At 40.6% G+C, this 25742-nt stretch overlaps 1 protein-coding gene and 1 non-coding gene across 2 annotated transcripts; one reads left to right on the top strand and one right to left on the bottom strand.

Moving 5' to 3' along the window:
• Positions 1–2188: 2188 nt before the first annotated feature.
• On the bottom strand, positions 2189–2295 carry LOC117273853 (small nucleolar RNA R71). The gene has a single exon (XR_004503877.1). It is a non-coding gene; the product is annotated as a small nucleolar RNA R71 (small nucleolar RNA).
• A 620-nt stretch (positions 2296–2915) lies between these two features.
• On the top strand, positions 2916–4427 carry LOC138900517 (uncharacterized). The gene is made up of 2 exons (XM_070187448.1): positions 2916–3788; positions 3879–4427. The coding sequence occupies exons 1-2, from the start codon at positions 2916–2918 to the stop codon at positions 4425–4427; spliced, it is 1422 nt and encodes a 473-aa protein (XP_070043549.1).
• Positions 4428–25742: the final 21315 nt, after the last annotated feature.

Genomic DNA, 25742 nt, shown 5'->3' with positions numbered 1-25742 from the left:
TATGTTTATTTATTCAAGTCATGAATAACGTGTACAGATTTATGTGGCATTTACAAAATAATCTTTTCATAAGAAATAAATATAATTAGAAATAATGAAATGTTTAATTACCTTAACCAATGTATTATACTACTGAACTGGCTTAATAAATGTTTGGATTGAATTGGATTTTTATTTGTTTATTAAGTAAGTATCATCTATGTATGGAAGAAAAGAAGACTTCTGAAATTTGTAGGTCCAAAAAGAGTCATGATAGTAGGTTATATTTATGCAATTTAGACACTATTTACACTCTAATTTAACCGCACTTTATTGATATTTGAATGCTAAAAGATAACAAAATGCTCTAATTAAGAATTTGATGCTTTGCAGGAGCTACTCCGAGCTAGGAGGGAGCTAACAAGTGTTTTGGAGTCAACATGGAGTGTGGAAGGCCAATTGAAGGTTAGCCCGGTCGAAAAGGAGCGAAAAACCCGCGAACTCAAGGCAGTGAGGCAGTGGAAATCCGCGGCCGGATCCGCGGTCGAATCTGCGGCCACGGACGGGCGGACGAAAGCCAAACACGCAGGGTTAATTATGTAATTTCCTAGGCGACTAACCTAAACCTATATGAAGCCTAAACTCGCCCAGAAGTCAGAGATAGTTGGTTTTAGAAGATTTTAGAGGCAAGAAAAGGGAGAGAAGACGGATAATTTCCTAAAAGTTTTCATCTTCTTCTTCATACTTCTATTTGTTGATTATGAATTATTTTAGTGATTTGTTTTCCATTAGTATGAGTAGCTAAATCTATTATCTAGGGTTGATGGAGCCAATTGTTGGATGAAGTCTTGACTCTATTTTGTTATAATTGAGCCGTGTTTGTTCTATGATTGTTCAACTACGTATTGTATTGTGGTTAATTGAAAGGGCCCTTGATTAATCGTGTCTAGTTACCTTGTGTTTCTTGAGATAGAACACTTGGTTAGATTGTTGTTGAACAACACCACTTTTGGGTAGGTTAAGAGATTAATTACTTGAATTTAAAAGTGGGGTTAGAAATAACGAAGCTTTGGTGGGATAATTCTGAGTTGCATAAATTGTTAACTAGAGTAGTTCGAGAGAATACTTCTAGTAAATTATCGTAATTGACCGACAGATAATTACGGTAGCCTGGAACTCATAATCCTCATAGAGTACGGCGAGATTATAGCTAAAGAGTTAAGAATTAATCCGGCAATTGGGAAAATCAATAGCCCTAGATCCTTTTACCCTTGAATTCAATTTTAGTCTTGATTATTGCTAATTTTATTGTCATTTTTCCTTAGCTAAATAAATTTCACTGATTATTCATAAAACTCTTGCATTCGGAAGTTGTCTGAGCTTATCATTAGCATTATTTAAAGTTATAGTAAATAGGTTAGTTCCCTATGAGATTCGACTTTGGACTTGAACCGGGTTATATTTGCAGTGCACCACTTAGTCCTTTTTACAAGGCATAGTTGGGCGTGATCAAATTTTGGCGCCGTTGCCGGGGAACTAACGGTGTTATTTATTACAACTTAGAAGAATTGCTAGGATTCTTAGTTTAATTTAATTTCTTACGGTGTTTAAATTTTTCCATTGAAATCCTCACGTTTGAATTCTCCTGTGACTCAGGTGTATTCCTAGAAGCTCTTCGAGGAAAGCATTCAGGGCATTAAATCGAGCCAACAAGAAGAACAAACAGTTACAACAAAAACACACACTCGAAATTGAAATGGACAGCGTGGACGATGTCAACGGAAACAATCGGAATAATCGGGTTGACCCAAACAATGGAGTGGTGGCACCTCTTGTGCCAGAAGATGCTCTTTATGATTGGGCACAACCAACTGCTGATAACCTGGCCACCGCCATTGCTATACCTCAGATACAAGCGGAGACATTCCAGATCGCCAACAACATGCTGCATCTGTTGCAAAATAAGGGACTGTTCTCCGGGTCATACATTGAAGACCCACAACAACATCTGAAGAATTTCCTATCAATATGTGTGACCCAAAGATAGCCGAATGTGACTCTTGAAGCCATCAAGCTATTACTATTTTTATTCTCTGTGACTGGAGAGGCTCAAACTTGGCTGAATTTGCTCCTAATAAACTCCATTGCCACTTGGGAAGAATTAGTCAAACAGTTCTTAAACAAGTTTTATTCTCCCAACAAGACTGCAAGGCAGATTGATGAGATATTGCAGTTCAGGCAGAAACCAACTGAGACCTTGCAAGAAACATGGGAGAGGTTCAAGGGTATGCTAGTGAAGTGTCCACACCATGGCATTCCAGATCAGATGCTGGGACAATGATTCTACATGGGTTTAGCAGACAATTTGAAGGCCAATGTAGATGCTTCGGCTGGGGGTGCATTTTTGAGCAAGACATTCACAGAGTGCAAGATTCTTCTAGACAAGATGGCTCAAAATTCAGGCTGGATGACTAGAGGTACGACACTTATACCAATAGTGCATTTTGTTGCTCTTGACCCAAACAATTCCCATGCAGAGAACATAGCCACTCTCATGACTCAGATGAGCACTGACAAAGAAAATTGATGAGATGGGTACAAAGCAAGTGCACACTGTTGATACAACAAATGGAGGATTGTGCACTCCTTGCATAAACCAGTCATATGTGTGCTCGTGGAGTGGAGAGAATGACAACTAGGGCTTCAGATAAGACATGTATTATGTCAATAAGTTTGGAGGTCAGAGGCATGGTGGGCAACAATGGGGACCAGCACCAAACCAGCAGTACAGACCCAACCTGCCACAACACAACCCTAATTCTGGAGGCGCATGACCACAAGGTCAAGTTGTGCCTTATCAAAGGCAACATGGCTATAATCAGCAGCACCAGCAACAGTTGGCCTACCAACCACCTCATCAACAACAGGACAACAACATGATAGAAATCAGGGGTATGCTGCAACAACTCATTGGAACAAATGGTAAGATGCAAGAAAAGTTAGCAGCATATGATTCAGCAATCAAAGGCATTGAAACTCAACTGGGACAGCTGTCTATGTCCTTGAACAATCGCCCCCAAGGAACATTGCCTGCAGATACAAATATTAACCCAAAGGAGCAAAACCCAAATCAGCTAATGACGGTGAGTCTCAGGAATGAAAGAGATTTAGACAGAGAGCAAGAAGTTGCTCAATCTCGGAGAGAAACTACACCAACTACTCCAGTTACATTAGAGGCAGATGGGTCAGCAGAGCTTACCGAGGTGGTAGTTGAACAGGCACAGGTTGACAAGGGTAAGGCGAAGGAAGGTGAACAAGTCTCAGAACAGGTGGCACCTCTTGTGCCAGAAGCTTCCAACAAAGAAAAGACATCAAGTAGTGGACAGAGGTTGACTCCTACACCATTCCCTCAGAGATTGGCAAAACAAAAGAAAGATGATCAATACAGGAAATTCATGGAAATGCTTCGACAGATTCAATTGAATATTCCACTGATGGATGCTTTGAGGGAAATGCTAGGGTATGCAAACATGATGAAGGACCTGATATCGCAGAAATTTAACTTCCAGGACATGTCCACTGTAACTCTGACACAGACCTGCAGCGTGGTAGTGACAAGACCTATGGCCCAAAAGGTGTCTGATCCAGGTAGCTTCACTATCCCATGCACTATTGGGAGTTATGCTTTTGCTAAAGCATTGTGTGACTTGGGAGCCAGCATAAACTTGATGCCCTTGGAAATCTATACAAAACTGGGCATTGGTAGAGCTAGACCGACCTCAATGTTGTTGCAACTGGCTGATCGCACAGTCAAAAGACCGACATGAATTTTTGATGATATGCTTATGCAAGTGGGAAAAATTGTATTTCCTACAGCTTTTGTTATTCTTGACTGTCAGGTGGATGAAGAGATACCCATCATTCTGGGAATGCCATTCTTAGCCACTGGGAGAGCATTAATTGATTGTGAGACTGGAGAGTTAAAAATGAGGTTGAACAATGAAGAAATAATATTCAACGTTCAACAATCCATGAGGAGACCCAATGAATTTGCAAACTGCTCACTAGTGGAGGCCGTGGATGTGATACTGCAAGAAGAGGATGAGACCCTTAATGTCAAGGATACACTAGATGCCTGCTTGATGAATTTGGAAGAGATGGACGGTGAAGGGTTGGCAGAGTGGGTCATGGCTCTCGAAGATCAAGGATTCTGGAAAAGGGAACCTCGGTTCGAGCCCCTACGCTTAGAAAAGAGAGAAACATCGCCTGCAAAACCATCAATAGAGGAGCCACCACAACTGGACTTGAAACCGCTTCCAGCCCACCTTAGGTACACTTTCTTGGAGCCTAATTCTACTTTGCCTGTTATTATATCATCTAGTTTGCTAGCTGTGCAGGTAGAGCAACTATTGCAGGTATTGCAAGAAGGTAAGACTACCATTGGTTAGACCATGGCAGACATAAAGGGTATCAGCCCAGCCTTTTGCATGCACAAGATTCTTCTGGAAGAGGGGCACAAACCTTCCAGGAAACATCAATGACGAATGAACCCGAATATGAAGGAAGTAGTAAAGAAGGAAGTGATCAAGTGGTTGGATGCGAGTATCATCTTTCCCATCTCTGACAGCAACTGGGTCAGTTCTGTCCAATGTGTGCCGAAAAAAGGAGGAATGATGGTCGTACAAAATGAGAATAACGAGTTGATCTCGACTCGTACAGTCACGGGGTGGCGGATTTGCATGGACTATCGGAAACTGAACACAGCCACTCGAAAGGACCATTTCCCATTACCTTTCATTGACCAAATGTTGGACAGGTTAGCTGGGCGGTTCCACTTCTGTTTCTTGGATGGATACTCGGGGTATAACCAGATCTCAATAGCCCCGGAAGACAGAGAGAAAACATCCTTCACTTGTCCATATGGCATCTTTGCCTTTCAGAGAATGCCCTTTGGACTTTTGCAATGCACCAGCTACATTCTAGCGGTGCATGTTGTCCATTTTCACTGACATGGTGGAGGATATTATTGAGGTGTTTATGGATGATTTCTCCGTGGTGGGGGATTCATTTGAAGATTATCTTCACAACTTAAGAAGAGTGCTCAAAAGATGTGTGGAGACAAATCTGGTGCTGAATTGGGAAAAGTGCCATTTTATGGTACAAGAAGGAATAGTGTTGGGGCATCGAGTGTCCAGCAAGGGCATTGAAGTCAACCATGCCAAGGTTAATATGATTTAGAATCTGCCACCGCCCACTTCGGTAAAGGCAGTGAGAAGTTTCCTTGGGCATGCCGGGTTCTATAGGCGATTCATTACAGATTTTTCCAAAATTGCTAACCCCTTATGTAAGTTGCTTGAAAAGGATTAGCCCTTTGTATTTTCTAATGATTGCAGGTTGGTTTTTGAGGAGCTGAAGAAGAGATTGGTGACTGCACCCATCATAGTTGCACCCAAATGGGAGCAACCATTCGAGCTCCTGTGCGACGCCAGTGATTATGCTATAGGAGCAGTCTTGGGGAAACGCAAAGACACGATGATGTACCCGATTTACTATGCAAACAAGACGCTCAGCGGTGCACAACTCAATTACACTGTAACGGAAAAGGAAATGCTGGCTGTAGTGTTTGCCTTCGACAAATTTAGGTCGTACTTAATTGGTTCAAAAGTTATTGTTTATACTAACCATGCAGCAATTAGGTATTTGATAGCAAAGAAGGAGTCAAAGCCACGCTTGATTCGCTGGGTTCTTTTACTCCAAGAATTCAATCTGGAAATCCGTGACAGAAAGGGGACGGACAATCAAGTGGCAGACCACCTCTCAAGATTGGAAGGAGCTGAAAAGAGAATGGAGGTTGAAGACATAACAGAGACATTCCCGGATGAACAGTTACTTGTTATGACAATGGAGGAGACGCCATGGTATGCTGATATTGCTAACTATTTAGCAAGCGGTATTGTACCTTATGAACTCTCCTCAATTCAAAAGAAAAAGTTCTTCTGCGATTGTCGAGCCTATTATTTGGGACAAACCTCTATTGTTTAAAATATGTGTAGATAACATGATCCAGAGGTGTATCCCCGAGAAAGATCAATCTTCTGTTTTGCAGGCTTGCCATGCTTCACCATATGGTGGACACTTTGGAGGAATCCGGACAACAACAAAATTGTTGGAATCGGGATTGTATTGGCCTACCCTGTTCAAGGATGCCCATGCTTGGGTCAAAAGTTGCGATGAATGCCAAAGGACAGGCAATATATCTCACCGTCACGAGATGTCGATGACCACAATTCAAGAGGTGGAGGTTTTTGACATGTGGGGGATCGACTTTATGGGGCCGTTCGTCAGCTCGTATGGTAACAAATATATATTGGTAGCGGTTGACTATGTCTAAAAGTGGGTCGAAGCGGTGGCTCTCCCAACCAATGATGCAAAAGGGGTAACAAGTTTCCTAAAGAAAAACATCTTCACACGTTTTGGCACCCCGAGAGCTATAATTAGTGATGGTGGAACCCATTTTTGCAATAAAGCGTTCACACGTCTGTTGGAAAAGTATGGAGTTTTACATAAAGTAGCCACATCATACCACCCACAGACGAGCGGACAAGTTGAAGTGTCCAATAGAGAAATTAAAAGTGTCCTGAAAAAGACAGTGAATGCAACAAGGACTGATTGGGCAAAGAAGCTGGATGATGCATTATGGGCGTACCGTACAGCATTCAAAACTCCAATTGATATGTCACCGTACAAGTTGGTGTTTGGAAAGGCATGCCACCTTCCGGTAGAGCTCGAACATAAAGCACTTTGGGCACTGCGACAGTTGAATCTGGATATAGAGACCGCAGGCACCAGCAGAGTCACTAAGTTACATGAGCTCGAGGAATTCAGATTCCATGCATTTGAGAATGCTAGATTATACAAAGAAAAGATGAAAATGTTCCATGATAAGCACATCTTAGATCAGAACTTCAACCCCAGAGATCTAGTGTTGTTATACAACTCGAGATTGAGATTGTTTTCGGGTAAGTTGAAGTCCCGATGGTCAGGACCCTTCAGAGTGGTGCAAGTGTTCTCAAGTGGAGCTGTAGAGATTGAATCTGAAGATGGGACAAACAAGTTCACGGTAAATGGGCAAAGGTTGAAACATTACCTTGGAATGGTCGAAGAGAAAGGGGATAGATTGGTGATAACTTTGGAAGAGCCCCAGTACGCGAACGAGGAGTGATAATGAAAGCATGCGTCGTGTCGCGACGTTAAATCAGGCGCTTCCTGGGAGGAAACCCATGGTTTGTTGTAAATTGTCGTTCCGCGACGATAACTTAGGCGTTTTTTGGGAGGCAACCCATTATTTTTCTTGCTTTGGTTGTTGTAATTGATTTTGAATGACTTTGACCGATCTACTAGTGTGCAGGGCAAAATTTATGTGCATCGAAAGGATTCAGGGGTCGAAATTAACCCGAGAATAGGTAAATATGCGACAAAGACAAAAATTGGTTGGAGGCAGAGATCCGCAACCACGAATTAGACCGCGGATATGGACGCGGATTTTGGCATGTGTTCGGTCCCCCATTCGCGGCCGCGGATTGGACCGCGGATTGGGGCGCAGATTTTTGGTCCCCCTCTGCCCAGAATCCGCGACCGCGGATAGGACCACAAATCTGGATGCGAATTTAAAGCTCCCCACTGCCTAACATCTGCGACCGCGGATCTGGGCGCGGATATGGGGCGTGTCCAGGTACCATGACACCTTCAAAGAAGAGACGCACCACCGGAGCCTCGTCAAGTGGTCATAGAGGTTCATCCCAGACACGGGCAACGGCCAGTGCAGCTCAGTTTGATCATACCATGTTTGTCTCCAGAGCTGCCCAAGACCGTTTCAATTTGAAGGCCACTAAAAAACCTGTACCGGAAAGGGGTATTGACAGGGCGCCCCTCCAGGATGAGTGCCCTAATGTGTATCGGGAGTTGATCAGGCACAGGTTGGACAACTTTTTCGAAGAGCCGGAGGAGGGTAACTTGATGCTTGTCCGAGAGTTCTATGCCAACTGCCCCGAACATGAGGATAGAATATGCACGGTGCGACACACGAGGGTGGATGCCTCGATAGAAGCCATCAGGAGAGTGTATCGATTGCGTGAATTCAATGGGGAGGAGGATTTCTATGATACTTACAGGAGAGAACCCATCACATGAAATAGGTTTTTTAGAACTATCTGTGCACCAGACAAAGAGGTAGTGTGGGTTGTGCCGGGATCGAAGCTACACTCTGCCTCACTCACTTTTGAAGGAAAGTACTAGTTGTACATCATCAACAGTCGCTTGCTGCTGTCCCACAACACCATGGAGGTAAATGGTCCGAGAGATGCTTTGATCTGGTGCTTCGTGAATGGCCACGACTTTGATGTGGCCAAGGTTATTCAGTCTGAGTTGTTCGTCCGTTCACCACATAAGAGGTATGGGTTCTTTTTCCCCTCTCTGATCACTAGATTATGCCGGGAAACAAGGGTGCCTGAGAACCCAAATGCGGATGGCAAGCTAAAGATAGAAGCAAAGTTCCGGGCAGACAAAGTGACCATCGGAAAAGACCCGGTGGAACTAGGGTCAACTCATAGTGACGATTCTAATGCGTCGGAAGAGGGCGATAAAGGGCAGGAAGAGGTTGAACTGCCTTACCCCACAGGAACAAGCTGCAGCGGCTGAAGGACCATCCCAGGTCAGACGGAGTACACAGATCACAGCCTTAGAACATGACATGGCAGGACTGCGCACTTCCGTCACGGAGTTGGGGGCTAGAGTTGATGCTTTGGCCACCCAAAATGAAAAGTTAGAAAAGAAAATCATGGGCTGGCTGTGTGCGATGGGGAGAGCATGTCATCTCGACCGTGGCACTGTCTCCAATCAAGACTTATCCATCAGGGAAGTTCCTTTACCTCGCATTAATTTAATTTGTATGACATGGGGACATGCCATCTTTTTAAGTGTGGGGTGGGGGATACTTTGTTATATGTTGTATGTAGATAGTTTTGTAGTTTATTTGTATAAATCAATTTCGACTTGGCCCGACGATGGATATCATTCGACGGGTTTCTTGAGGGACTAAAGTCGAAAGAAAGAAAAAAAAACCAAAAAGATTTTCTTTTGTTACTGTGTATCAATTCCCCCTTGGTTTTTCTTTAAGCCACGGTTCTTTTCCAAGGGTTTTGTTTGAACCGGGTGTAGTTAGCTTTTTACTTTTAGTTAGGAACTTATGGGCTATGGGCAGAATTAGAATAGGATCCCTTAATTTTGTAATGCCTTGAATATAACGGTTACTTTAGTGTGATACTTAGGCTCATTTGTTGACTCTTGTAAGAAGGCCTTAAAATGTATGTTCTTAATTTGGCTTAAGTACCCTGATCTGAGTATTTGATGATCTAATCTGGAATGAGTCATGTGACATGTGTGTGTGAGGCTTGTTATATTCTGTGCACGACATTTAACGCCTAGAACTTGCCCTGTGTGTCTGCAAAGCGAAATAGTAGTCTTGTTTAGTCTGAAAAGTGATATAGGCATTTCTTTGTTGAACCATATATATACATACTCCACCCACCTATTTGCTATGTACCATAGTTAACTCCGTTGAGCCTGTAATCCTGTTTCCTTGGCAACTATATTACAAGCCCTATCCCTTGTTTGAATTGACCATCGTTTTGAACCCTTTATCTCTCGTAAGCACTTGAAATACTATGAATTTACAAAGGATAAAGTGTGGGGTAGTTGGTGGAGCTTTTGAGTGGAACTAGGAAAATAAGGAGAAAGGTATATCTTGTTGGAAAAGCCACTTGTGAAAAAAAAGAAGAAGAAGAAGAACATTGTTAATAGTATATCATGTTGATTGGTAATAATTCTTTGGTGGCTTTTAAGGTGATTATGCTCAAAGAAGAAGTGTGGGGGGTGGTATATGTGGTGTTAAAGATGAAAATATTGGTTTAACTTAGGTGTGAATTTGATTGTAAAATAAATGTATTAAAGTGCTTAGGGAGGTGTAGTCACTATTATATGCAAATATATCCTACCCAACTTGTAGCCTACATTACATCCAAATAAAGCCATACTTGATCCTACACTGAATGAGCTCAATTAGTAGAGTAGTACACTACGGGCAAGCCTATGGTACGTTTTCTGTGGCACAAGAATGTCATTTCTGAGGGTGAGTGAATTCTGTTACTTTTAAAGTTCCTCAGTGTGTGTGAATTTTACTGATTGTCAAATGAGTCTCTTTTATTGTGAGCAGGCACTTGATTCATGAAGGAGAGGTAAGTCTGGACCTCTGAATTAGAGTAAGTAAGCTGGTTAAGAACATTGTGTGGCTATACGGAGTCAACTCTTGAGGTGTAGATGTTGCACTAATGTCCTCAATTTATGTGAAATATTCTTGGTGTGATGAGTAGGGAAGTCGCTCAGTGAAGTTAGGCCTCTTAGAGTGTGGTTTGATTGCTCGGAGACGAGCAATAGTTTAAGTGTGGGGTGTTGATAGTAGGCTATATTTATGCAATTTAGACACTATTTACACTCTAATTTAGCCGCACTTTATTGATATTTGAAAGCTAAAAGATAATAAAATGCTCTAATTAAGAATTTGATGCTTTGCAGGAGCTACTTCGAGCTAGGAGGGAACTAACGAATGTTTTCGAGTTAACATGAAGTGTGTAAGGCCAATCGAAGATTAGCCCGGTCAAAAAGGAGCGAGAAAAGCAAGCGAGACGACCCCTCCAGGTGCGCGGCCGCAAATTGGTCCGCGAACTCAAGGTAGTGATGCAGTGGAAATCCGTGGACGGGCGGACGAAAGCCAAACACGCAGGGTTAATTATGTAATTTCCTAGGCGACTAACCTAAACCTATATGAAGCCTAAACTCGCCCAGAAGTCAGAGATAGCTGGTTCTAGAAGATTTTAGAGGCAAGAACAAGGGAGAGAAGACGGATAATTTCCTAAGAATTTTCATCTTCTTCTTCATACTTCTATTTGTTGATTATGAATTATTTTAGTGATTTATTTTTCATTAGTATCAGTAGCTAAATCTATTATCTAGGGTTGATGAAACCAATTGTTGGATGAAGTCTTGACTCTATTTTGTTATAATTGAGCTGTGTTTGTTCTATGATTGTTCAACTACGTATTGTATTGTGGTTAATTGAAAGGGCCCTTGATTAATCGTGTCTAGTTACCTTGTGTTGCTTGAGAAAGAACACTTGGTTAGATTATTTTTGAACAACACCACTTTTGTGTAAGTTAAGAGATTAATTACTTGAATTTAAAAGTGGGGTTAGAAATAACAAAGCTTTGGTGGGATAATTCTGAGTTGCATAAATTGTTAACTAGAGTAGTTCGAGAGAATGCTTCTAGTAAATTATCGTAATTGATCGAGAGATAATTACGGTTGCCCAGAACTCATAATCCTCATAGAGTACTACGGCGAGATTATAGCTAAAGAGTTAAGAATTAATCCGAAAATTTGGGAAATCAATAGCCCTAGATCCTTTTACCCTTGAATTCAACTTTAGTCTTGATTATTGCTAATTTTATTGTCAGTTTTCCTTAACTAAATAAATTTCACTGATTATTCATAAAAGTTTTGCATCCGGAAGTCGTCTGAGCTTATCATTAGCATTATTTAAAGTTGTAGTAAATAGGTTAGTTCCCTGTGAGATTCGGCTCCGGACTTGAATCGGGTTATATTTGTAGCGACCGCTTAGTCCTTTTTACAAGGTATAGTTGGGCGTGATCAAGCCACAACATTAGTGTGTTTATTAATTATCACACGAAGAGTAACTGAGAATTTTAAAATTAAATTATTAGGAAATATAGACACAAAAGAGAAAGGGTGTCACATCAATTGGAGTAAATGAAGTATACACGGAATTTAATAAACGGAAAAGGGTCAGAACTGCCCCTCAAGTATTGAAATTGGTACAAAATTGCCCCCCATCCACCTATTTGAATAAAAATGCCCCTACCGTTATTTTTTTGGCTCAATATTGCCCTTATTACTAACAGAAAATTCATAAAAAAGAAAAATTAAGTAATATCCATGTTTCACCGTCTCATTGGTCTAACATAAACCCCAACTCGTAACCCGCCCAGATATTGACCAGCCCCAATTTTAAAACATAACTCGTTCTCTCTCTATCTTCGCTATTTTATATTAGTGAGAATTTACTTACGAGTGTATGCCTACTATTATTCATGAGGCAAACTCAAAATTGAGTTCTCTATTAGAATTATTTTTATGGAAGAGGGAAGGAATTGTCATATTCTTCTTAATGCAAAAAATTTTAGATTCTTTTTGTTTATGCAATGAGTATTCTTTATTATATAATTTTCTTTATTTAAAATTTGTGGGAGGGTTTCTTCACTATTTTTTGTCATTCCTCCGTGAAAAATTGAGGATTTGTTTTTCAATTTTTTATTTTTATTTTTGTGATGTTTATTTTTATTTTTTTTATTTATTTCACTATTTATTCAATTAATATGTAAGCGCTTCTACTCCGTTTAATGGGTATTATGCAATTGTCATATTTCATACACACTGGGTTCATATGATGTACTAATAATAGTTAACAATTTTTTTAGATAATTTATTCAGTATTTATTTTCTTATTTTGATTGTTATATTCAATATTCGGACGGGTTAAGGGTGAGTTTAGTTATATTTTAGTTGAAGTTTAAGTTAGGCCAATGGAATGGTGACACATGGATATTAATTAAATATTTTTTTCTTCCAGAATTTTCTGTTAGTAATAAGGGCAATGTTGAGCCAAAATAACGGTAGGGGCATTTTTATTCAAATAGGTGGACGGAGGGCATTTTTGTACCAATTTCGATACTTCAGGGGCAGTTTTGGCCCTTTTCCGTTTAATAAAAATAAACATCGCAATATTTTATTTTTCTTGAAATAAAAGTATTTTGAGTTCATCAAAATTATATTCAGTTAGCCAAAGAAAATTCAACTAATCACTAATCTCTATTTAAGGTTTATAATTTATCATAAGTTACATTCTTTAACTAAGAAAAACTGATGTTACAAATCTAAAGAAGATAAAAATTTAAAGTGATATAAACAACTTATCCACTATATTTATGTTAAGTTGCTAAATTGCAGGGTACAGGAAAAAGAAAATAGACAGGCTAATAAGAAAAGGAGAAAAGGTACATGGTATTACTGTTCAAACTGTAATATCATTACCATTTGAAACTTTATGATTATTTTGAATGTAAGTAAACATTTCAGAGTGTAACTGCTCAAATAACTGTCTTTAATTTAGCACTTAATGAAAAAAGTTTATAAAAAGAAAGAATAGAATTGGTACTCCTTTAGAAATATTTGTTTTTACATTTTCGGGTCCATTTCTAATGACATATATTTTACCTTATATTAAAGGAAGGCATCTCATCTTATTTTATACTATTAATTAATGAATTATCAACGAAGAAAGTGCAAACTCTTTGGTTATTCACAAGTTGATGAAGTTTAATAAATTAGGGATCTTTTTTCTCTTAAATTTAACGCGCTAAGAAATTACTAAACTATGTTGTCTATGAATTTTTGTGCTACAAATAAGCCTACTTATTATTTTGTTAAAAAAGATTTATTGTAACTTTTGAATTAGAATCTGAGAAAAAAAACAACACACAAACACAAAGAAAAATCAAATTGATGAAACATTGGTAACCTTTTTACACCTTTTTCCTTGATGTTTAATTCCAACAAATTAAGTTTAAAATCATATGGTTAACTCGAAAATGCAATAATTTAAATTGAATGAAGATGCATATGAAGTTTTTGTTTTTAAATATATTATTTAAATTGACATGAATGGTTTTACAAAACAATAGGAGTAATACAATTAAGAAAATATTTTTGTAATTAAGTGTTGGGCCAGCATTGCCATCCCTATCTAGTTACATCAAAGCGACAAGTCATGAAATTGCGGATCCGAATCAATCACAAAAAAGGTAGAGGAACAAACATCTGTCGGTTGATGCCTTACTTTTTCTTCATGTTTTACAATTTTATTTTATTAATATAATTATTTTTATTTAAATTACAGCATAATTAGTTATATTTTAAAAGAAAAATCTGGCACATGGGAAGATGCTGGGGACGGGGGGAGTAGGGTGAAGGGGAAATGCAAAATTTGAGAATCCTATCTTAAAATTTACTTATATGATAGTACAAGCTATCAGTTATACAAAGGGATACTTTTTATTTAATTAGGATAGGAAGAAGGAGAAAAGAGACCAAAGATTTTATTAATGGGAATTTGACCTTTATGTTTTTACTTACTGTTTATTTTATTTATTTATTTTCTTTTTTTTGTTGCGACTAGCTAAGGTTATCGTCTATGCATGATGATATATAATGATCACCTTCTCTTTAACTTGTGGTTAGCCCTTAACCTAAGTTTGACATGATATATCATAAACTCCAATCATTTCTACGTATAACTTTTAGCCAACATTGCATGTTTTATGTATCTCATGTCATGTGATAATCTAAAAGCTTTAAGTCAAATATTATATTGGTAAAATATGTTATGGCACGTGGTCGTCCAAAAAAGGGACACGGAATCCAAGACGGGGATGGATAAAGACCGAAGGCAATTGTTTCGTTTGTCACCAGAAATAATAACGGTCATAAAGATGTGATAAATGCTCTTCGTCCCATAATATTTAATAGAGAATATTTCATGGCATTAAGAGCAATTACCCGTTACAGAGAATTTGACATTTATGTTCTCCGTTACATCTCCATCAATACCTCTCATAATTGATATTAAAGAAGGGCACGATCATAGGACCTCCTTCATAGCTTCATAGGACCTCTTTCATTGTAAATATAACGACCCGACCGGTCGTTTTGAGCATTTGCACTTCGCTCGGTAGTTTACGGGCGTGAGTAGCTCCGTATAATGTATTATGACTTGTGTGAATCGTCGATTTTGGCTTTCAGGTTATTCGGGACTGATTTAGAAGAATGATTCTCAACTAGGGAGCTTTAAATTTGAAAGAGTTGACCAAGTTTGCCTTTTTAGCATTTGACCTCAGATTGAAATTTTGATGGTTCCGGTAGGTCCATTGGATGATTTTGGACTTAGCAACGCATCCGGATTGTGATTTGGTGGTCCGTAGTGGAATTTGGCTTGAAATGGCGAAAGTTGAAATTTTGAAAAGTTTGATCGGGAGTGGACTTTTTGATATCGGATTTGGATTGTGATTCCGGGAATTGGAATAGCTTCGTTATGTTATTTGGGACTTGTGCACAAAATTTGAAGTCATTCCGGATTGATTTGCTATGTTTCAGCACGAGTTATTGAATTTGAAAGTTTAAAGTTTATAGATTTCGATTTGAGGTGCGATTCGTCGTTTCGATGTTGTTATGCATGATTTAAGGCCTCGAGTAGGTCCGTGTTATATTATTGGACTTGTTGGTATATTCAGGCGGGGTCCCGAGTGGCTCGGATGAGGATTGGACGAGGTTCGGATCCTTTTTACTTCATGTTGCTATTGCTGGTTTGGTGTGACCGCATCTGCGACTGGTTTGCGCAGGTGCGAGGGTCGCAGAAGTGACGAAGGGGTCGCAGGAGCGGAAATAGTGCGGGGTGAGGAAGACCGCAGAAGCGGAAATTTGGGCGCATATACGGATGCGCAAGTGCGAGGTGATGGAGCGCATGAGCGAGGTATTTCACAGGTGCGGATGGTGGCTCACACCTGCGATGTCGCAGAAGCGGATATGTTGTCCGCAGGTGCGAGGGTCGAGTCCTCAGCTGATTCAGCAAAAAGTGGAGGTTATGTCGTAGAAGCGGCTAATGTGCCGCAGGTGCAAAAATGCTCGCAGAAGCTATAAATCGAGGTTTTGGTTCTTTCTTCATATTTTGAGATGTGGGACTCGGACTGAGGCGATTGTTGGAGTAATTTTCATCACAAGGATTGGGGTAAGTATTTTCTACTCGATTTTGGTTATATTTCATGAATCTACCTTCGTTTTTGGTAATTGGATTGTGAATTTTAAAGAGAAAATTTGGGGTTTTGGCCTAAAAATTCATAATATGAATTTTTGAGTTTTGAAAATCGAATTGGAGTCGGATTTGAGTGAAACTAGTATGGTTGGACTCGTAATTGAATGAGTTGTTGAATTTTATAAATTTTATCGGGTTTTGAGGTGCGGTCCCGGGTTGGACCTTTGGCCGATTTTGGGGTTTTGATTCAAGATTTGATCTTTTTCGATCTGGATTGGTTCCTTTAGCATTGTTTGATGTATTTGAGTTGTTTTTGTTTAGTTTTGAGTCGTTCGGAGGTCGGAACGCATGGGATGGCATTTTGGGGCATCGCTTGGGTTGCTCGGTGTTGGGATTGACTTGTTCGAAGTAAGTAACGCTTCTAATCTTGGAGTTGAGGGTATGAGCCCGAAATATGTGTTATGTGATTAGTGTTGAGGTAAAGCACATGCTAGGTGATGGGTGTGTGGGCGTGCACCTTGTGAATTGAGACTCTATGGTTCCCATGGCACTGTATAGTGGTCCTACTTTGTTGATATCCATGTTTTCACCATGTGATAAAGTAGTTAAGCTGTCAATCATGCTAGATATCATGTTTAGGAATTATGCTGATACTGTTTGGACCCATAGTGGACGTTTCTTACTGTCATCTCACTGATTTCATTGATATTTCAAACTCAGTCATATCCATGCATTCATACCATATCTCAGTCTCAAATATTATTTATTGATACATCATATCATTATTGTCGGGCTAGTTTCATGACATTGTGAGTCCGTGAGTGAGACTGGAGAGATTGATGACTGAGTGAGGCCGAGGGCCTGAGTGAGAGTGATATTTTGGGATCAGGCTGCACACCGCAACATATTATATTGATTATATTTTATATGGATCGGGTTTCACGCCGCAACGAGCCTTAGGGATGTGTGTGTGTGTGTGTGTGTGTGTGTGTGTGTGTATATATATATATGGATTGGGTTGCACGCCACAAAGAACCTTATGACTATTTATATGTTATGGGATCGGGCTGCACGCCGCGGCGAAATAGCGCTTGGGCTGAAGGAGCCCCTCCGGAGTCAGCACACCCCCCAGTGAGCTTAGTCGACTATATATATGTGGATCGGGTTGCATACCGCAAGGGGCCTTATGGTCATAAATGGATCGGGCTGCACGCCGCAACAAGTATTATACAACGATGAGTGATTGAGTGTGCTGAGCATTGAGCATAGTGAGAGAGAATGCGAGACAGTGAGATTGAGTACTTTGAGAGTCTGAGTACATGACCTCATCATTGAGATGCATTGCATTTGACATGCGTACTTGAGATACATGTATAGAGATGCATTTCCTTCTGCTACCCGATGTTGGTGACATTTATGATTTTACATATATCTTGACATGTAGGCATAGAGACGTACTTTCCTCACGCTATCTGAAAATGAAAGATCTTACTTATTATTGAAAGGAGTTTTGGAAAAAATCACAGTTTTCAAACATACTCGTATTTTGGCATTTTCTGTAAAAGATTTGGGTTTTCACTCAGATACTTGAAAAGAGATGCCTATTTTTCTGGAACTGTGAACGAACTGAGCATTTTATTTCTGAGATACCTCTTTCATTACTTGTGCTATGCTGTTATGAACTGTGGTGGAATATTGGTGTTGGACACGGCCTTCGTGTTAGCTCATCACTACTTTCAACCTAAGGTTAAGTTTGTTACTTATTGAGTACATGTGGTCGGTTGTACTCATACTATACTTCTGCACCTTATGTGCAGATGTTGGTTGCTGATGTTGCGGTATTCGATGGGAGCTAGATTGAAGATGAACCTGCGTCCCAGTTATAGCTGTCTCTTGTTCGTGGTAGCTTAAGGTGTATGAAACTCTGTTTATGTACTTTTCAAACAGACGATATATTTATTTCATTTCAGCTTTGTAAATTCTATTCTTAAAAGCTCATGATTTGTACTACCAGTTCTTGGGGAATGTATAAGATTCAAATATTTCTTTACTTAACCGCTTTATTAATTGTTATTGGAACTAGTTAGTGGTTAATTGGCTTACCTAGCGGGTTGGGTTAGGTACCATCATGACTAATGGATTTAGGGTCGTGACAGTAAAGGACACAAATTTCTGTCAAACTTACGCTACATTCTATACAAAGCTCAATACAATCTAATCTTCTTACTTTTTTATTTCGTTGTTGTTGTGCCCGGAAACTCTGTTCCCGGAACTGTTGCTTCTGCTGTTTCATCTATATTCTAAGGCTAAGTATTGCATAATTCTTTGATTATTTTATTATTTCAGGATCAAATTAATTCATTTGTCTAGAAATCACATATAAATTCAATTGTACCATTTTACGGGTAAATAGTTTAGCGCTCATCGTGGGACCTAGACAACCGTGTAATTAAATTGGTCATTGCCTTTTTAACTAACGTGTTTTGATTATTTTGTCTTAGAAAAAATTTTAAGAAATGGCAGATAACATTGTTAACAATATGCACAACCCCGAGATTCGAGGGGATCAACCTCATTTCGAGGACTCAATCAGTGACACCCATAATGAGGGAAATGGCGCTACACCGGTGCATGACAGGAAATATCCCTGACATGTTCAGGAGACAACTCTCGATGATGCTAATGAGGAACATGTCGTTGATGCGGTAAGGGTCTTGCAAGAGTAACAGACGATCATTCTAGGCCACCTCATGTGACAGGATAAGGTTATGACAGAGTTGAAGCAGGGGCTATCGGGAGCTTCAAATAATGCAAACAAACGAGATCTGATTCCTCTCGGGGTCCTCGCAAATCAAACAACGTCAGAAGGTCGACAACAACACTCCCAAAGGAGAAATTAGCACCGATGGGCAAGGGGGGAGCGAATCCGGCCTCAACAACGAGAATGATCCTTTCAAGAATAAACTTTTACAGTTTATGAGGGAAGTGAACGTCCGCATGGACCAGATCCCGGGCGCGCCACCAGTGCTGAAAGGTGCGAACTCGAAAAGTACACTCAATTTCCATACAAACCAAGTGCGGCACAAGAGTTAATCTCGAAGCGGTTCAAAATGCCTGAAGTGCCAAAGTATGACCGAACTTCAGACCCCCAGGAGCATATTACCACCTTCACAATGGCGGTAAAGGGAAATGATTTAGCTCCTCACGAAATTGAATCTGTGTTGCTAAAGAAATTTGGAGAAACCCTTGCGATGGGAGCCTTGACGTGGTATTCATTATTACCCAAGTATTCCATAGACTTCTTTGAAATGCTTGCGAATTATTTCATCAAGGCTCATGCAGGGGCTAGAAAAGTACATGCCCAAAAGGCTGACATATTCAGGATTGTGCAAGAAGAGTCCGAGCTGCTACGAGAGTTCGTTATCTGATTCAAGAACAAGAGAATGTTGCTCCCGTCTATCCCGGATGAATGGACTCCTGAAGCACTCACCAAGGGATTGAATTCGAGGAGTTCAGACGCATCCCGAAAATTAAAAATAAGCCTACTTGAGTTTCAAGCAACAACCTGGGCAGATGTCCACAACCGGTACGAATAAAAAAATAAGGATCGAAGATGATCAGGTTGGTTTTCCATCGTCGACCAAAGAACGAGAAAAGAACAGAGAAAAATCAAAGGATGATTATGACGCGATTAGATGGACTATGAGGGACCGGTCTTTGCCCTACGAACAAACCGAAGGCCGCATCAGAGGTTTCCGGACAGCGGACAGGTTCACCGTTGACAGGAGGACTGATCGTGGTAGAAATAATCGATCACTGCAGGATAAAGAAGTGTCAGGGTCACGGGATAGTGGAGTAGGGATCGGCCACGAGAAACATCAAAGAAACACGGTTCCCGAAAACGATGAGATATGATCCCAGCCAGAGGGATCCCAACTTATGGTGTGAATACCACGGGACGAATGGCCATCGGATAGGGGACTGTCGACACCTCCGGGAAGAAGTGGCAACATTATTGAAGAATGGTAACCTTAGAGAATTCTTGAGTAACCGATGTAAGAACAATTATGGTCGTAATCGTGACAAAGCGGAACCCTCGAAAGCAAGAGAAGACCCCCTACGTCAAACAATCAACATGATCTTCAGAGGGAACGAGGTTAACGGGGTCACCTTTTCAGCAGCAAAGAAGATAAAAGTAACATAACGCATAGCAAAAGACTTTGGGAAGATGATATCACTTTTACGGACGAGGACGCAGACGGATTGTTGCTATCACACAATGACGCACTGGTAATTTCTTTAAATGTAGTAGATTTTAAGATTAAACGTGTTCTAGTGGATCTAAGAAGTTCGTCTAATATCATATAATAAAGAGTATGAGAGCAAGCTAAACTCACCTGAAGCATTATTCCGGCCATAAAGCTCCTCGCCGGATTCAACCTCGCAAGTGTGACAACCCGGGGAGAAATTTTATTACTCACGAACGCTGAAGGAGTAATGAAAATAACTCTTTTTGAAGTGGTAGATGGTGATATGGGATACAACATCATTCTGGGAAGGCCATGGTTGCATGATATGAAAGTTGTACCATCAACGTATCATTAATTGCTGAAGGTTCCAACACCAGAAAGAATTAAGCAGATAAGGGGTGATCAACCGACGGCAAGGGAGATGAATGCAATTTCGGTCTCTAGTAGCAAAGGAAAGGAACACGTGGTATAGCAATTACATGGACCAACACCTACTCCCGAACTAGATGAAGTTAGCTCGGGGGCAGAGGCGTCGAAATATTATCAGATGCCGAGATATTTCCAAGTTCCAGAAGAGACCGATGCAACAAAGTCCACAGCGGAAGAGCTGGAGTAAGTGGCAATGTTCGAAGAATTCCTAGAAAGGAAATTCCACTTGGGGACTGGACTGCACCCAGAACCCAGGTCCGACTTTATTAAATTCCTTAAATCTAATGCCGATTTTTTTGCATGGTCGCATGAGGATATGACATACATACCGACAGAGGTAGCCGTACACAAGTTAAGCTTGGATCCCAACATACCTCCAGTAATACAAAAGAAACGCCTAATTGTCGAAGCCAAGAATAAATTCGTCAAAGAAGAGGTAACCCGCTTACTTAATATCGGTTCGATCCGAGAGGTAAGATATCTAGACTGGCTAGCCAATGTAGTAGTAGTTCCTAAGAAGAACAATAAGTTTCACATGTGTGTAGATTATAAAGATCTTAACAAGGCGTGCCCGAAAGACTAGTTCCCACTGCCAAACATCGATCAAATGATTGATGCCATGGCCGGGCATGAGTTAATTAGTTTCCTCGATACTTATTCCGGGTACAACCAAATTAAGATGAACACGGAGGATTAAAAAAAACTTCGTTTGTAACGAATTTCGATATATATATTGCTACAATGTGATGCCCTTCGAGTTGAAAAAAGCTGGAGCCACTTATCAACGGCTCGTGAACAGGATGTTTGAAAATAAAATAGGAAAGACTATGGAAGTTTATATAGAAGATATGCTCGTTAAGTCTATAAATGCAGGTGATCATCTTAAACATCTGCAAGAAACTTTCGACATCATAAGAAAGCATAATATGAAACTTAATCCCGAGAAATGTTTGTTCGGGGTCAGCTCTGGTAAGTTTAAGGGATTTCTGGTATCACAAAGGGGAATTGAGGTAAACCCCGATAAGATCAAGGCCATAGAAGACATCCCGGACCAACTATCAAATGTGAAGGAAGTCCAAAGGCTTACGGGGAGATTGGCAGCTTTGAGCAGGTTCATTTCCCGTTCATCAAAAAAGTGTCATCGTTTCTTCGCACTGCTCAAAAAGAAAAATAATTTCGAATGGACCTCGGAGTGCCAGCATGCTTTGAGGGATTTAAAGAAATACTTATCAAGCCCTTTATTGCTTTCAAAACCAAAAGAAGGTGAAACATTGCTGGTTTATCTTGCGGTCTCAGAAGTTGCGGTAAGTACGATCTTAGTCCGAGAGAACGAAGGTACGCAATCTCCCATTTATTATGTTAGTAAAATTTTAACGGGAGCAGAAACTCATTACCCACATTTGGAGAAACTGGCCTTAGCTCTCGTAGTCGTCGCTCGGAAGTTGAGGCCCTACTTTCAATGCCACCCGATAGTCGTGGTGACGACTTTCTCTTTGCGGAACTTCCTCCATAAACCCGAGCTCTCGGGTAGATTGGCCAAATGGGACGTCAAAATGAATGAATTCAACATAGAATATAAACCAAGGACTGCAATTAAGTCGCAAGTTTTGGTTGACTTCGTGGCCGATTTCAGTCCGGGATTATTGCCTCTGGTAACTAAGGAGGCAGTAATGGTATCAGAATCGACATCAGGGGTTTGGACCTTATTTATGGACGGAGCTTCGAACGTAAAAAGGTCCAGGCTCGGTATAGTCTTAATTATGCCTTCGGGGGAAACCTTAAGGCAAGCCGTTAGGATGGTCCATTTAACTAACAATGAAGCACAATATGGAGCTTTGATTTCAGGGCTCGAATTAGCCCGGGAACTTGACTCTGAGGTCATCAAAATCAAATGCAACTCACAGCTGGTGGTAAATCATGCCTACGGGATCTTCAAAACCAAAGAGGAGCTCATGCAACAATACGTGGTAAAGGTTCAGGATCTGTTGGCGCGATTCCAGGAGTGGTCAATTACTCATATCCCAAGGGAAGATAACGCAGAAGCAGACGCATTGGCAAACTTGGGATCATTGACGAAAAAAAAAGGGATCGGAGTCCAGGACGGTAGTACAACTGATGAACTCAGTCCTAGATACATATGGTCACTATGAGGTAAATTTGACTAATCTAGTCTAGGACTAAAGGAATGAAATCATCGATTATCTCGAACACGAGAAGCCACCTGAAGACCCCAAAGTATCCCGGGTACTGCGCGCTAAAGCAGCGCGATATAACTTCAAGAGAGGCCAATTGTATAGAAAATCTTTTCAAAGCCCGTTGGCTCGATGCTTAAGGGCATCTGAAGCTAACTATGTTAGGAGAGAGGTTCACGAAGTGATATGCGATAACCACTCGGGCACAGATTCCTTAGTGCTAAAGTTGATAAGGGCATGATATCATTGGCCCCGCATGGAACAAGACGCCAAAGACTTCGTAACAAAATGTGATAAGTATCAACACTATGCACCATTGGTGCATCAACCGGCAGAACCCTTACATTCGGTTCTGTCCCCGTGGCCGTTCATGAAATGGGGGATGGACATCGTCGGACCACTGGCACCGGCCCCCAGAAAGGTAAGATTCTTTTAATTTTGACTGACTATTTTTCTAAGTGGGTGGAAGTAGGCCCATATAAAAATATCGGAGAACGTGAAGTGGTGGATTTCTTGTGAAAAAATATAATTTACAGGTTCACGAATACCAAAAGAGATAGTATGCAACAATGGGTCACAGTTTATCGGCGCAAAAAATACAAAGTTCCTCCAAGAATTAAAAATAAAGAGGATCACGTCTTCACCCTATCATCCGAGCGCAAACGGTCAAGCGGAGTCGACGAATAAAGTGATTATTCAAAACCTCAAGAAAAGGTTGGAAGCGGCTAAGGGTAACTGGCCCGAGGAATTACCCGGAGTTCTATGGGCATACCGAACTACGGCCAAGTCGAGCACAGGGGAAACCCTTTTTTCCCTCGTGTACGGTGCAGAAGCTTTAATCCCGGTGAAAGTAGGGGAACCCACCTTGAGATATTTTCGGGCAGATGAAGAATCGAACAACGAAGCAATGTTAGTAAACTTGGAACTTCTCAATGAATGCAGGGACTTGGCGCATGTAAGAATGGTAGCTCAAAAGCAGAGAATGAGGCGGTATTATAATCAAAGAGCCAACCTCCGTTATTTCAAAGTAGGAGACTTGGTCCTAAGAAAAGTAACTCAAAACACCCGGGAGCTCAACGTGGGGAAGCTAGGTCTAACGTGAGAAGGCCCATACCGGGTTTTAGCTATCACCGGGAAAGGTTCATACGAGTTGGAAAACCAAAATGGAGAAAAGTTGCCCAGCAGTTGGAACGTGGCACACCTTAAAAAATATTATTGCTCATGAACATCATCCGATCAGAAAGTATGTGCTGCACTCTTTTTCTCTTCATTCAGTTTTTGTCCCAATTGGGTTTTTCTGGCAAGGTTTTTAACGAGGCAGCAACTGAAAGCATACTACGAAGACAACAACAATAAGACATTTAATAGCAAGGCATACAAGCAAAGATCCACTCGGGAATGGTTAGATAATCTTTTGCTCCATGGCAAATTCCCACCGGGAAGTTAAGTTTGCTATTGAGCAAAGGTTACCTGATCATTCACGAGCACAAACCACTAGAGGGTTGTTAAATAGTCCTTCACTCGATAGCATAAATTCCTAAGGGGAAGGAAAGTGTGTTACCAAGTTAAGGATTATCTAGCAATGCATTAGTGGAATCTTCGAAGATACAAGACTTCCAGTGTTCCAATTCGCACTCTTTGCATTCGAACACTAGGGGGAATGATATGAGGATACGGCAAACAATGACTGCCACGTAGATCGAAAAATGAAAAACCAAAAATATAATTGCATCATGGGGACCAGGGACTGCGCAGCCAGCCCTGTAGAAACAAGTTGTACAAGTTAGCCACAAGTAATGGCAATTTCTTTTCAGCATAGAAAATGCTTATGTAATTTTTGAAAATAGAAGGAATAAAATGAAATCCTTTTGTTTTTATCTTGTTTCTTATTTGAACGATGAATTAATTTTGTCATTTGAAAGTTAAACAAGTATTTCAAATGCTAGTGTCGTAATGAACAGAAGACGTTCTCTTCAAGAATACCATAAACATAAGAAGGACCTCTCTTATAAAAACCCTCACGTTAAAGGGTTGGTTCCCGAAGAATTTATGCCCAGAATCAAAATGCCTTCGGGGAAAGATACACCCGAAGTCGTATACGAAAGGACGCAAAAAGTAAACTTGCGCAAATACTTATCAAAGCCCTCACGAAAAAGGGTTGATGCCCAGAGCCAAAAAAGCTTTCGAGAAGAATACACCCAAGGCTTCACATAATAAAACCCAAAACAGAAAAGCTTGCGCAAAATTCTTAAGCAAAAGAAAGAAAATACAAAGATTAAAGACTTGCATGAATATTCAAACGAAAGGAAGACTCAAACAATATTTGAGCAAAAGATATTTTTATTTACAAAAACATGTCAAAACGAAACAAGTACAAGAATTGAAAAAAGAAAAGAAAAGCTAAACTGCAGTATCTCCGGAATCAGGAGGAAGAGAAGTATCCCCGCTTCCAGGAGAAGTAGACGGACCTACCGATGGCTCAATATTTTCAATAGTTTAGCCTTCAGCATCATCATCCTCTGATTCTTCTTCACTTCCTGAGAACTCGGAACCGGAACCAGAAGGACCAGGTGTATCAGACCTCGCTGGGAGTCCACTTTTAGCAGCTAACTCAAGCTCACGGGCCTTAGCAATTTCGGCATCAAAATCAATGACACCGGCTTTGGCTTCTTCCAAGGTTTTTCTCCTCATGTTGTACATAGCGTAGGTTTTCTCAACAATGAGGGAAGTCGCTCGACGCTTAAGTTCTTCTTTAAGTTGGGTTACCTCGACATAAAGGTTTTCTCGGGCGGACCTTGAAGATTTGAGGCTAACATCAAGGCCACAGACAGTTGAATACGGAGAGACTTGTGTCTAATCAACCGTCAGAAGCCTTCAGAGGGAATTATAGTAATTTTC

Source organism: Nicotiana tomentosiformis, chromosome 1 (assembly GCF_000390325.3).
Source record: "Nicotiana tomentosiformis chromosome 1, ASM39032v3, whole genome shotgun sequence".
NCBI lineage: Eukaryota > Viridiplantae > Streptophyta > Magnoliopsida > Solanales > Solanaceae > Nicotiana > Nicotiana tomentosiformis.
Note: the sequence above shows the minus strand (reverse complement) of the source record. Positions and strands in the feature narration are given on the sequence as shown.